At 42.0% G+C, this 13643-nt stretch overlaps 1 protein-coding gene across 1 annotated transcript in view; it reads right to left on the reverse strand.

Moving 5' to 3' along the window:
• Window positions 1–13265, reverse strand: part of bckdhb (branched chain keto acid dehydrogenase E1 subunit beta) — a 54907-nt gene extending 41642 nt beyond the window's left edge. Inside the window, exons 1-6 of the mRNA XM_075464910.1 lie at window positions 13039–13265; window positions 11630–11707; window positions 8009–8077; window positions 4711–4844; window positions 2284–2439; window positions 1021–1129 (exon numbers count right to left, since the gene is read on the reverse strand). Coding sequence (XP_075321025.1) covers window positions 1021–1129; window positions 2284–2439; window positions 4711–4844; window positions 8009–8077; window positions 11630–11707; window positions 13039–13234 — 742 coding nt within the window. The 5' untranslated portion in view covers window positions 13235–13265. The remainder of the gene's footprint in view (window positions 1–1020; window positions 1130–2283; window positions 2440–4710; window positions 4845–8008; window positions 8078–11629; window positions 11708–13038) is intronic.
• Window positions 13266–13643: the final 378 nt, after the last annotated feature.

The raw sequence follows: 13643 nt of genomic DNA on the forward strand, positions 1-13643 counted from the left end.
ATCTTTTCTATCCCAGTCATCCCAAAAAGACTGAATGCAAAAAGAATACAAGTTCTCACGATACAGTAAAAGCATGTTTCTCGATCTCAAGGTGGCTCACGCCTGAGAGCTTTCTCTTCATGCTCACCCCACACGTCTTCAGTGCTTTTCTGGGAACACGTGCCTCATCCTTAAAATGTCTGTGTTACCATTACGCTTTTAACTGAGCCCTTCTGTCAGAGCATATGACGGAGGTGTGGTTAGCATGCACGCTGCACAATCTCAGCTTATCAAAGAGAGTCTTTCATTCCTATAATCAAGCTTTCGTCGCTGACCTAAATCATGGATATCAACTCATTATTCAGGCAGCCTTGTTTTGAAACAGTTGCCAACATGTGTTAAGAGTTTATTATGATATTGCGGGAAACCTTTTTGAAGGTCCAAAGTTACTGATGTTCACTGCTCACAAGGAGAGCGGCTTTGAGCTGAGTACTGTAAACACCTCCCGGCCCATTTCGACGGTCTGCTTCACACTTGTGGTCCTGCTGAGCTCATCAAGCCATTTTCCAACACACATGAAGGGGCCGATGCTCCAAATGGTTTGCTACACAGAACCATCGTGCACCTGGTAAAGCGAAGGTGATGGGGTGAACCATGCGTCTATCACAGCCTACAACCAACAGAGTAAGCTGGTGAACTTAATGCAACTGATTCAAAAGACATCTTGGCTAAACTGATTCTGGGAGTTTAGCTAAGAAGCTCCCAGTTTAGCTGAACTGGGAGCTAAACTCCCTCCGTAGCTGGCGGGGAGTAGCTACGGTAGCCTGCACCTTGGCTACAAACGAGCACCTTGAAACACAAGAAGATCCACTCTTTCATGATTGCGGTCTGTCATACAAGGAGCCCACTGTCTCAGATCTACAAGGCAGAGTATTTGCTTTCCGTAAAGGATCCAGGCGAACGTATAAAGGTACGAAGAGAGACCCATAAAACAAAACATGTTGATATCACATTCATGTTTATGAAAACAAACGGGCTTACCTGCTGCTCTGTAAAGAATCTTGGGCTCAAAGAAAATGCACGGGTTCTGGTCAACAATGCAGGAGATTAGCAGCCCTTTGGCCTGCACCGGACCACGAGGGATTACAATCTGAGGAGCACATCACAGACTTAATAATGTTACACTTTTAATCCGCCGACATCTCATATCAAAGTGTGCTGTGTTGACTGGAACTCCTCAACACTTAATCTGACACAGGAGCTGAAGCAACAACAAAGGAGCTCTCCAATTTTCCTGAAATCTTACATTTATGTCTCCTCTTCTGTCCAGCTGGGCAGATTGAATCTTTTGTTAATTTTTTTGACTGGCCAGAACTGAGTCAGGGCTGTAAGGCTGTGAGTCAGGACTGACCCTGGAGTGATGGAGTGACCAGGGCTGATAATTTGCACAAATATTAGCATTTATCAGTCTGACCTTTGCAGAAAGACAGCGTGTTTGTTGCTCTCAGCCAGTGTCAAAGTGTACAGTCATTTCTCTTTTATTCAAGTACTTCCTGCTCTTACTCTTGTCAGACTGAACGGATGCGACTCCGACCTCAGTCATCAGCCGTCCCTCCACTTTGTTTGAGTTCTTTGAGTTATAGCTAGGTTGGAAAAGTGGGATTTCTGGTTCCAGCACAGAAAGTTGAATCCTTTAAGTAGCTATTTCTTGAACACATTCACAATAAATGGCCACCCTTCGCCCCTCTAGTATCTTGAGAGTACGTGAAAACACTGTGTACTGAGCTCCGGCGACATTTAAAATGAGTGATCGCTGACAAAGTTAAAGGGGACAGACTTTACGGCTCTCATTGGACTGTCTTATGTCATCATTTTGCGAAAGTTCCACATATTCAGTACACACTGAAAACAGACTCATCATTTCACTGAAGTTATATTTCAGAGGAAGAAAATTTAAGATGGATTTTTTTTCTTCGAAGAGCAAGAGCACCATTCGTGGGAAACTCCCCAACTGAAGTGTGGCAAAATGATAGTTTATCCCTATAGCTGACTAACCCCCCCATCAAGTCATAAGTGGAACCCCACTGATCGCTACGTTAACCCTCTGAGACATGATGCAACATATGAGACTGAGAGACTGTCCTCATGTTTAGAAGTTGCCTCTTGTCTCAATGGGTTCAATGTAAATTGTAGATTAGTTGGTTCAGGTTTGCTTTAAAGTGACTTAAGTGGCTATTAGCAAATTCAAAAACCTTTTAGAAAGAAACGTTTGAAACATGTTTTCTGTTTGTCTGCGTGACTGACCTTGACACCAGGGCAGTGTGCAAAGAAGGCTTCGGGGGTCTGAGAGTGGTAAAGGGATCCGTGGCCGACACAACCCCACGGAGCCCGAATGGTGAGGTTCCCACAGTCAAACAGGTTGCCCGAACGGTAGCGGTACTTGGCTGCTTCGTTCACTATCTGAGAAGAGACCAAAGAAGATTCAGGTTAATGCCACCAAAGATTATGAAGCGTTACACAAAAGCCACTTTAGAAGTGATGTGCAATACTGCTGATTGAGTCGGCCTGTCAAAGTGACTGAATCCTGTCATTCAGATGTGGGTCCCATTTGCATTAATGTTCCACCAACCACAAATGGAAGATATTCAAAATCTGTGCATGACTGGAGAGAATACCAACTGATGTATGGTGCCAAAGTCCTTCCTCATTAATATAGCACACTCAACCCATTCTGGACAGGGGGGGGGGTCTACTACAGGCGGTCTATGTGCGTTTTGTTGTGAATTACATGGCACTGGCGTCCTTTGTCTCAGTGTTCAAACGCTTTCTGTCACAGTTCATATTTAGGCTTGCTGAATAGCTGATGCCATCCCGAACTCATCGGCTTCTCTCTTTGTTTAGATGTTGCCAGCTCCAGAAAAACCTTATTCAGGGTCCCCGGTCTCTTTGCCTCTCGCTGAACTTGATAAATAAATGTTCGCTCCCAGTAAGATTGCCGCTGCAGCTTTTACAGGAAAGTGACCCAGGTCGCTTCTTCAGACGTGAAGCTGAAAAGTCCAGATTCTGGCATTCTTGGGGTGTTCTTGCTGTGATGTTCCAGCAGCAGATCCTCACAGTTTTAGTATGTGTTAAGGTCAAAGAAAGTTTTCATGAATCAAGACCACACCGGCGGAAAGTGGACCCAGTTTCCCCAAGCAAAGCTATTCTCTTTGCTATTCTCCTCAAAGCTACATTCTTTTTAACAAGCACTTTGACCTCAGGTGTGTTGTACTTCCATCTACAGTTTCTGAAATTGGGCTTCATCCAAGCAGTTGTCCAAATTTTTCCTACTTTAAACTTAGTTGGACTATTAATTCTGGGTTTTATGTCTCTCTAAGGTCAGTTCGGAGTGCATCGTCTTAAGTGAGAGCACAGACGGAGAGAGGAAGCCCACTCCATGTAATCTGGTGTCAGGCCTGACACCAGATGTAATCTACTGTCCCTCAGCACGAAGCACACGTTAACTGTTTTATGCTGAATTGACAAAGCATTGAGACTTCACAGACCGACAGAAGTGTCACCGTGTTTGCATGACAGAACGGCAGCCCTGCTCCACCCATCAAAGTCACGTTAATCTTCATCAGAAGAAAGCTCTTCTACTGTTCTACTGATTTTGTTATGCTATGTAGTGATGTATGAAACCATTTCTGTCACAAGTCATGCTCAACAAATTTTTATTTAGAGGTCAAATGAACTTAATTTTGTGATGGCGCATGAAAAACTCCTGACAGCACTGACAGGCAGAGGCTTTTATCGCAGTCGCTGCTCGGAGGAACAAGTGTTGGGGGTAACTAGTGACTTTTTAAGGTATTAGAATACTAATGTGTTACATTTCAAACAATCGGTAAGTTGTTACCTCGTCAAATAAGCAAATCTTTGCTGCTTATATTTGACCATATCAGGATGTGCATCCGTGCAGCTCATCTACATAGCAGAGAAAACAGAACAGCGCAGAGAAAAGCATGTTGTGCCCCGATGGGAATTAATGCTTTTTAGCACCAAGGCGCTCTACTTGAGCTTTGAAGAAGTCCCTGCAGGCTGATCACAGCTCCACAACACTGGTCGTGCTGCTGGTGCTACGGCCAAATGGTAAAAAGGGCTTTAGGAACATAGACAGTTGTTTTACGGCGACTGTAATCCTGTGATCTGATTCGTTGCTCTTAAAAGAAACATCATAGTATCATTACATCAACTATCAACATTAGGTGGCATCAATTATGAAGGAATATTCCTCCTAAAGAAGGTAAGTCAGATGGGAAAGTGTGAAGATAAGTTAGGTCACTCAGGAATGTATTAACAGTGCAAAATGAAATATTTGTTTGACGCCCGTGGTGTTTTTTTTCACCACATCCTTCTGTTTTTACTGATGTGCCTTGATTCAGCTGGATGCACAGTGCTGATCTTGCTTTGTGTGCTGGATCAGCTGAATAATAAGTCTGGAAAATTGCCGCAAGCTTCTTCTTTTTTTTTTCTAGGAAAGAATTTTGTTCGGAAAGAAAAAGCACCTTAATAAGCAGCAAGTTTTATCAATTCGAGTAATATCTGGATGGTGAGTGTGCATCCTCATTTTAATCTGTTACAGCAGGAGGATTTTCAAAGCAAAAGCCTGCAGGGAACCCTTTCTCCTTAAACAAAAACCTCAAAAGTATCTGTAAATATCATCCACTGGTTCCCTCTGAACCCGTGCCTTACCTGGTCAAATGCTGGGTAGATGTAGTCAGCAAACTGGATCTCAGCAATGGCTGTCGCACCAGCAACGGCTGCACCGATGCCAAATCCCACAATCCCCTGCTCACAGAGAGGAGTGTTGAAGACTCTGTCCTTACCTGGAATGGAAGTTGAACAGAGAGGAAAAACCAGGGGCAAAACAATATGTCTTTCATAAGGTCAACCAGGAGGTACTGAGTGAGAAGGAGGAAAAATGTAGCTGAACTATAAACTATAGCTGAAGGTGTGATGATCCTAACTGCAGCTGGTACAGATGAATGGCCAAGAAAATTCAAACATTGGGATGATTGATCGCAACTAAATGAAACAGTAGTGCTTCCCAGACACGTCTCGCATCAGACTGATGAGCCTCCAAAGTATAACCTCTACTGCAATGCCCTGTGGTTCTTAAATAAATGAAGTGACAAGCTTCTCCTCAACTGCAGTCGACCAATCCAGTGATTCACACACGCAACCCCCATGTAAAAACTGAAGAAACAAAACTATTTTCCATCCTCCACCCTATAATCTGGAAAAGAACCACAAGAGTGGGACGCTAAATTTGGGTTGCAAATGTTATTTTTGCTCTCATCTTTGTGTATTTGCCAATATGGTCTTTTTCTGTCCTTCTGCTGGGAAGTGAGCTTTGGAGCAGTGAAATTCTGCCCTTATGTGACCTCTGCGCTCACAGAGTGCAATGCGCCTGAAAGGAACCCAAACGCGCCGCTTCACGTAAAAGCAACAGCTAATAAGTGGAGTTTTTTGGCATTTGTGCCTCTTTTTTTCAATACTCTAGAGAGCAATTTTCAAACGGATGTCGAATAACTTTTATAGCCGACTGTTTGACAACAACACTGCCTTCAGGGAAAAAGGCTAAAGGCGTCGGTGAGAGGGACAGCTGGGCAGAGCGCTGTTTGTTTTCGGGGAAACGGCACTCAGAGGTGGCCGGCAGCAAGCAGCCAGCGGCGGGAGAGCGAGAGACATCACCGAGGTGAATGCATCAGCCTCATAAAAGCCATTCATACGGTGTCCGCCCTGCATTAACCTCTGTTCTGTGTAATGGCTGCGGGTGGCAGAGGTGTGCATCACCCCTTTCTGTAGTGAGAGGGATAAAAACAGCTTTGCTCTCGTCACTGTACACAAGGATGAGATGGAAAATAATGATCCCTCTCCGAAAGGTCAGCTCTTCTGACGTCAATGAAAACAAAAGGAAAAGCCAGCAACTGTAGGATGGATTTGAGTCTTCTCGCTATGAAAGCAGCTTATAAAATGACTGAAAGTGAACTCAAAACAAGGAAGCTGGTCTTCGAGCATATCTTCTCTCGATGATAAACAAGGAAAACATTTAAGTTGTTGTTTTAAGAGACCTGAATTTAGCTGAAACCTGGTGAGCTGTTTAACGCCATCTGGATCATGGCATTTCTCTGATCAAACGCATTCATTTGAAACTCCAAACTTCCAAACCTGGACCTGCCAGATCTGTTAAAAACAAGAGTTAATCACTTAACATAAAGCTGACAATCCATTACTTTACAAAAGGAACACATGTGCATGTTTTTCGGTTCTGCTTGCAGACATTTGGGCAACAGCGTCCTCCCATCCAATGGCTTGGCGGAGGCGGAAAGGTTGTGCTGTCATAAAAGCAGAACGCAGCGGATGTGGACTAACTCCTGATATACATGAAGCTTGTGAGTTAAATGTCCACTGAAACTCTTGACAGCTGAAAAAACCATCAAGTCTGTGTGGACCTGGAAGAAGATTCTGGCTTTCCTTAAATAAATCAAACAACAGCAGCGGCAGCAGACTGTGTATCTTAATGTTCAATCATAAAGATATTTAAAATACGGCTTATCCCTCATCAAAACTGTCGTCTCATCCAGTTATAAAGAGAGGCTCCGCAGCTCCGTTTCCCACAATTCATCATGAGGTAACCACACCGCGTCTGCGTTAGCACCGAAGCAAAATAAAACAAATATGCTGCAGATCAAGTGCGTAGAGTGGCCGGCCAAGTGGAGCCTGGGTTCACCGAGCTCTGGAAATAAGACATGCCTGCAGAGCTGCTGTTCTTATTGTTAAAGATGTGGCAGCCCTGCAATCAGCCTGCATACGACACGCAACAGTGAGAGGCAACAGCGGGGCGTCTAATCTGCAGGAAACACATGCGAAGCAGAACTGATCCTGCTTAGTATGAACAATCATGCCCTTGTTAGCGGAGAAAACATTTAGTCCCGAGTGCAGCGGGGAACAGAAAGGCTGTAGTTTGATGGTTAATTAAAGCACGCCGGGTCGGATGACACCATGTAGACGATTAAGAAATCACGCACGGTGTTTACCAGTCATAATGGTGCAAGTTGAAATCTGCCATGGTTTACTAACAGCTAATTAGAAGAAGAAGTAACACCTGCGATTCCTCTATTATCAAATATAAACCATTAGAGAGGTTAGACAGGCAGCAGTGGAACAGCATCTGCTGATACGCAATTCACTTTGCACAAGGCATAATGGTTCCTTATATTTAGAGGTTCCAGTGAATGCTGCGATTTTTTTAGCTATCACAGACGAAAGATGACCTGTTACAGATGATGCTTTTAACAGAGTGGACAGAGGCCAAATGAGCTGAAGGCAATTTGCTGAATTAAAATAAAGCGAATCTGGTCGAGTTTCGAGAGATTTTGAGAGAAACTGCAGCTCCCACGTGAGTAGAAAACCAACGAAAGATAAAATCACCGCGGTAAAAATCCCAGTTATTTCCTCTCGGTCAGCTCATAAAACCCCCTTTACATTAATGTGAAGTTTGTAATCTCTTTTTACAGTCACGGCCAAATGCGATTCATTGTCATCGCACAGCCTGTACACACCGACCATGTCATGGCCAAGTTCACTGGATTCCTGTCGCACAGCGTGGCTTCACAAGAGTTAAAGCAGATACAGCCTCCACTTCTGTAGTGAATCAAACCGTTGCTTCTCCTGCCGTCCATCTGTCTTTATGGTTAGATCCTATTCAATTTCATAAACATTTATTATTCTGAATGCACGGATCGAATCTAAGCAACATTTGAGAGCTGCTGGGAAAAACAATGAGTCTGTAATACTGCCCTGCTGCACATGCTAAACGTGCAAATGGATCCTTCTGGTCCTCTGGGGGAACAGTGAGCCTTAACCCGACTCGACGTGAGCAGTAGGTGTTTGGGCTCTTTATAATACTCTGCTGCCATCTAGTGGTCAAACCGTGCGGCACAAACTATGGACCCGAAGCGGTTTTAAAAGGAGAACAGCATCTTACCATATTTGTCTCTCAGGCCAACTGTGCAGCGGAATACTCCACCGAAGGCAACGTCTTCCCCAAAGATGACTGGAGATAAACAACAGAAGACAGTTAGGGCTTTACGTGTCAAATGTGCACGTTTCTGAGCACACACACACACACACACACACACACAAAAGTGTAAACACAAACAGCAAATATCCTTCCGGAAAAATCACAGCCTAAAAAGCTGCTTACAGCTCTCTGGTTAGTTTTAAAGAATCTTTCAACATGTTGAGCCTGTTTTTCCGCATTTCCATTGTTTCTTTAAACAGTATCTAAAAACTATCCTGGAAGACCAACAATCCCAGATATGTGTGCTGTGGAGACGCGTCTAAATATTTCAACTGTTCAAAATGTTGTAAGAACAGTTACAACACAATTTACATCTAGCTTTACATCATGGAACCACATCACTTCTACACACTTCACTTTAATCAGCAACGGGTGGTAAAAAGAAATAGAAAATAAATATGAAAAAAAGGCCATGATATCAATCCTGACATTGACAAATAAAATGAATATACAGATAAGCTGATATGGTTTGATAAATAAATGTTTTCATCTTAATAATGACATCTTTCAAAAGGACCATTTTTGTTGATTTCAGGTTTGATAATAAAAACAGGACTTTTATTTTGTAATTCCTACACGTCTCATCCATGTTTTACGGGGCAGAGAGGTCCTCCACCAATCAGAAGGCCACCTGATACCGGTTTCCTCAGTTCACATATCAGCGTGTCTCTGGTCTTGATACCGAACCTGATGTGCTCTTCAGCTGTGGGTTTCTCCAGACAAAAGGATCTGGGTTAACACTTTTAATGTAAGCTTTACCCCGTCTGTACAACAAAGCAACGTGGGATTAGGAAACAAAGGTCTCCTTCAACAAATTCAAAATGGTTCTTTGAGAAATGGCACTGTTGAAATAAATTTTTTTAGATTAATTTCACAATTTGGACTCATTTATTTTCATTGTGTGTATCCATCCATCTATTTTCTAAACTCGCTTCATCAGGGTCTCTGGGGCACTGGAGCCTATCCCAGCTGTCATTGGACCAGAGAGAGGGCACACCCTGGGCAGGTCATTACGCTTTATTGGCCTTTGTCTACATGGTTGTGACTGCACTTCTGGAGCGTCCTGGTTATGAGTTAGACATGTCAACATATTCATTCAGCTTACGTAAACCTGGAGAAGGTGCTGCAATAACTTTGAGAGACCTGAAGGATTTACTATGAAGCAAGTTCAGCGCGGCCTAATGAAGGCTGTGCTGAACGGCCTATATATAAATCTATATATCTATATATAATCTATATATAAATATACATACATCTAGATGTATGTATATATACATATGGGGGGGGGGGGGGGGGGGGGGTGTTGGAATGCCAATGGAAAGTTGTTATTTGTGAGTCTTACAGTCCTACTGTGAGTTCATCCAGACATGCCGGATGTCTAACAGCAGCAACAGAAAGCTCTTAAATGTTTCACTTGATACTCAAAAGTCTAAGTGAAATAACTTAAAATCGAATATTCTGTAATGGTCACAATCATTCATTTTCTAATCTGCCCTAAATTAGATACCATATCAGTATCACAGAACGGTCCATTTCAGCGTACATAAGCAGAACTTCCCTTCTTGGGGAATGCCAGTTAAAGGAAGCTACCTTGGAAAAAAAATCCCTCTCTTCCAAACACCCTGCACCTTCCCAGATGCAGACAGCACTCTGTCCATGCATCACTTGAGATAATGTCTACTGTTGCTCCAAGTTTAGCACTGAAAGCTAATGCTAACAGTTTTACAGCTGAGCTAATTAAAACAGTGTTGCTTTATCTTGCTAACAGGTCAGTTTTATTGTCTCCTCTAAAATCACATCGATACTGAGAACATTTACAGTTATGACAAAACATGTTCGCAAGCTCTCAATTTCTTTTTAGTTTGGAACTCAAGTGAGCTGCAGTGACTGATGGGTAATCTTTCTGTTTGACTTAATGTGAAGTAATGACCCATTATCCAGCTGCTCACTGCACAGTTCGTGTTGACCTGAGTGTTTCTGCTCCTTGTGGCTGGAATCTAACACCCTGTGCAGTCCCCTTTGCAGAGAGCGGCAGGGACATTGGAACGAAGCCAGTCATATTCTGCGTCACCAACTGAACGCATGGTTCCCACGGTAACGTGACACAAAACATAGAATTCTTTTTCTTTCTTACCACTAAGAAGAAAAAGCTTCTTTAAATACACATCATGTCCCCTCGACTGACCTTTTACACGGTGAGTTAAGTGGGCGCAGAGTTCTGGTCAAAATGTCAGATTTTTGCTGGGGGTTAAAATTCATGATGTACAAACTATTTCATGACTAAATCCAAAAAAAATTCATAAAATGAATATTGTACTACAACTAAAATGCTAACATTTGATTAACATCTGAAAGCTGTACGCTGGCTGACTTTTTGCAGAAGATTTCATCAGATACTTGGAACACAAACTGCTCCAGTGCAGGTTACAAAAGCTGCTTTGGTGACTCTCGGTTTGTAGGACACACTCCTCTGGATTGTCCAACACAAACCTGGACTCTGTGGCATGTCAACACCTCAACCGGGGTTTCTGAACATTATCTGCTCGTTAGGCCACACAGGAGCTGAGATGTTGAAGATTTAGACATGACTGCACACAGGCATGAAGAACCAGGTTTCTAATGTTCAATGAAAAAATAAATCATATCCCGAAATAGACACTGATGTAAACACACTGATTAAAATGGCATTCACACACTTTCACTGTAAAATATATATATTAGGGCTGGGCAACAATTAAAATTTTCAATCTGATTAATCACATGATTTCCCTGATTAATCACATTTGTACGCAGAATCCAAAAGTAGTGTATAGCTTTTAGCATTTAGTTTTATTTTAAATGTGCTGCCATATGAATGAAAGTGCCATAACATTTGTTGTGCAAACACACTTTTAACATCAGCATCTTTCTGTAGTTTTTATGTAGAAGCCTCGCTCCACTGTCTGTTTCCTTGAATGACTTGCTGCTATCAGTTGTGTGTTTTGCCTTTAAGTGATATTTTAGACTGGAACTACTACGCTGAGAAGACAATTCAACTTGTCAGTGTTTACAGATGACTTTGGTTCTGTCGACTCCGCCGTCTGGAAGAACTTTAAAATGAAAATGGCCGAGTAAAAGTTCCGTACCCTTCTCCATGTTTGGTGGATCCGCCAATTACTTTCTTTTCCGGTTCTGCAGCAGACAGCAACAGACTTTTACAAAATAAAAGCCTGTGAGCAACAGACTTTTACTATAATAAAATAAATAATAATACCTGCGCTAATGTGCGATAAAATATTTGTCGGCGTTAAATAATTAACGAGTTAACGCGATAATCATGAGTTAACTCGCCCAGCCCTAATATATATATATATATATATATATATGAGGTCCAAAAAGTGCAGAAACACAGTAATGGGGAAAAACTAAAAAAAAATGGCACAAGATCTTGGACGACCTAAATTCAGACATTCAAAACCTCTGTGAGAGTTTGCAAGACCAATTTTACAAACCCTACAAATTCCATTTCCTGTTTCGGTGTCCTACCTGCTGTGGGATCACTGGCGAGGGTGTTGTCCAAGGCACTCGTGACTGACTGGAACAGGTTCATCTTCTGCGTGGCACCTAAAGATGAAAGGAAAATATATATTCTTAAAGGAACATCGCGCAATAATTAAAAGTTGGCATGGGCTGCATTGGAATTAATCCGTCAACAGTCCCACTCAACAGCTTTTTGAGGCAGGAAAAGTACAAAAAAAATAAATAAATAGATGATTTATTTGATTATTACAAAGAACAAACAGTTCTATGCTGAATAGTTATGATGGTCAACATGGTGGTCGAATGCACCGTGGCACAATCAGTGAGCTCGTAGCCTGTTTGGGACCGTCTCACACTGAGAGGCATCAGACACAAGTCATTCAGTTGTGTGTGAACTATCTTATATAATGATAAACATCAGAAAGGAGCCAGAGCTGGTGTTGGTGTTCGTGTGTGTGTGTTAGAGAGGGAGAGAGAGAGTGTGACAGCAGGCGGAGAGCCAACCCAAGGCTTGTAACACAGGGCGGAGACATTCGGCACAGGCCGTCTGTCACAGGCCGGTCAGTAAAGCGCCTACTCTCCCCTCTGATTGGCCCTTTCATTCTTCAAAAGAAGAGATCATCCTGACCTTCCTGTGCCACTATCGGCTTTTTTTTTGTCCCCCCTCTTCTGAAACACAAATTCACCGGCTTGGTCTTATAAAACTGAAACTATAAAAAAGAAAAAAAATACATACATTTCTGATCAAAAGTCAAGAGCCACTCTACTTTGCTTTGTTGCCAGGGAAACAGATGATATTGACAGCAGCATATTGAAAAGTGAAAACATAACTTGAAATGCAGAATATTGGGCAATAACAGAGTTTGACTTCCGAGCTTGTAGGAATTGTATAGTGTCAAATTAAATGTTCATTTAAGTACTGCCCCCCAAAAATCTCAATAGGTAGCATCAGTGTCACCAGAGAAGAAGATTAGTCTGGACTTATGAATGAAGATTATGAATCCATTGTGTAGTAGCTCGGCTTATTATCTTGCAACCGTTTGGCGATTTTTCCCTTTCACAATTTTACTCAAATGTACTTTTTTTTTTTACTTACAAATAAAAATATAAAAGAAAAAACGTTCATTTGAACTTAAATTGACAGCGTAATATGCAGCCGTTATAAAGGATAAATGGACAATCAATACTTTAACCTTGTAAGTGTTTAAGGAATAATGATAAAGGTGGCTTTTTAAATTCCGTGAAAATTTTTAGGTTTGGACCAACACACACAACATTTTTAACAGTTTACACAGTGTTCATAAGTCTGGGTCAAAGGTTAAATTCAGAAAAAAATTCCTGAGCTGACTTACATTATTCTGTCCTGTAAATATGACTAAACTTAGCAAACGCTAGCCAGTTAGCCCGCCACTCACCATATTGTGTCGGGACAGGGTCAGGGTGGTAAGTAAAGTGGGCTGCATGTCTTCGTTGTGTTTTTGAACGGGAGTTGCATTTCGGAGACAGTTTTAGAAAAACGGCTCCGAGAGAGGTCTGAGCCCCGGTGCCAACACCGGAGATGGAAAGTTTTGAGTTTGAACCTCGGATGAAGAACCGTGCAGCCGCCGCCATCACTGTTATTATGACTGAACAGGAAGGGCAAGAGGAATGAATCTACGAAGATTTTCTATTCGCGAAAAGACTATCACTCCAGTAGAGAAAAACTGGAATACAATTCTTATCAACTCCTGACCCAACTCAGTGCTGGAAGTTTCTTTTGTTATACAAAGTTTAATTAATCATTGTTTTGTCAACGAATATTCATCTTCGGATTAAAACAAATGTTATTTTAAATTGCAGAATTCTAACAACTTCAAATGGGGGTTTTGACATAAACTATAGTCGATAAGCTCCAAGATTGTTCAAACAGTTTAATGAATACGGGGAAAACATGTTGGATAAAGTAATTTAATTATTCTTATTGAATTTTACATTGAAGAGAAAAAGCGAGAGGGGAAAAAAATGTTATTGTAACCTGGAG

The sequence above is a fragment of the Odontesthes bonariensis genome, chromosome 5 (assembly GCF_027942865.1).
Source record: "Odontesthes bonariensis isolate fOdoBon6 chromosome 5, fOdoBon6.hap1, whole genome shotgun sequence".
Classification (NCBI taxonomy): Eukaryota; Metazoa; Chordata; class Actinopteri; order Atheriniformes; family Atherinopsidae; genus Odontesthes; species Odontesthes bonariensis.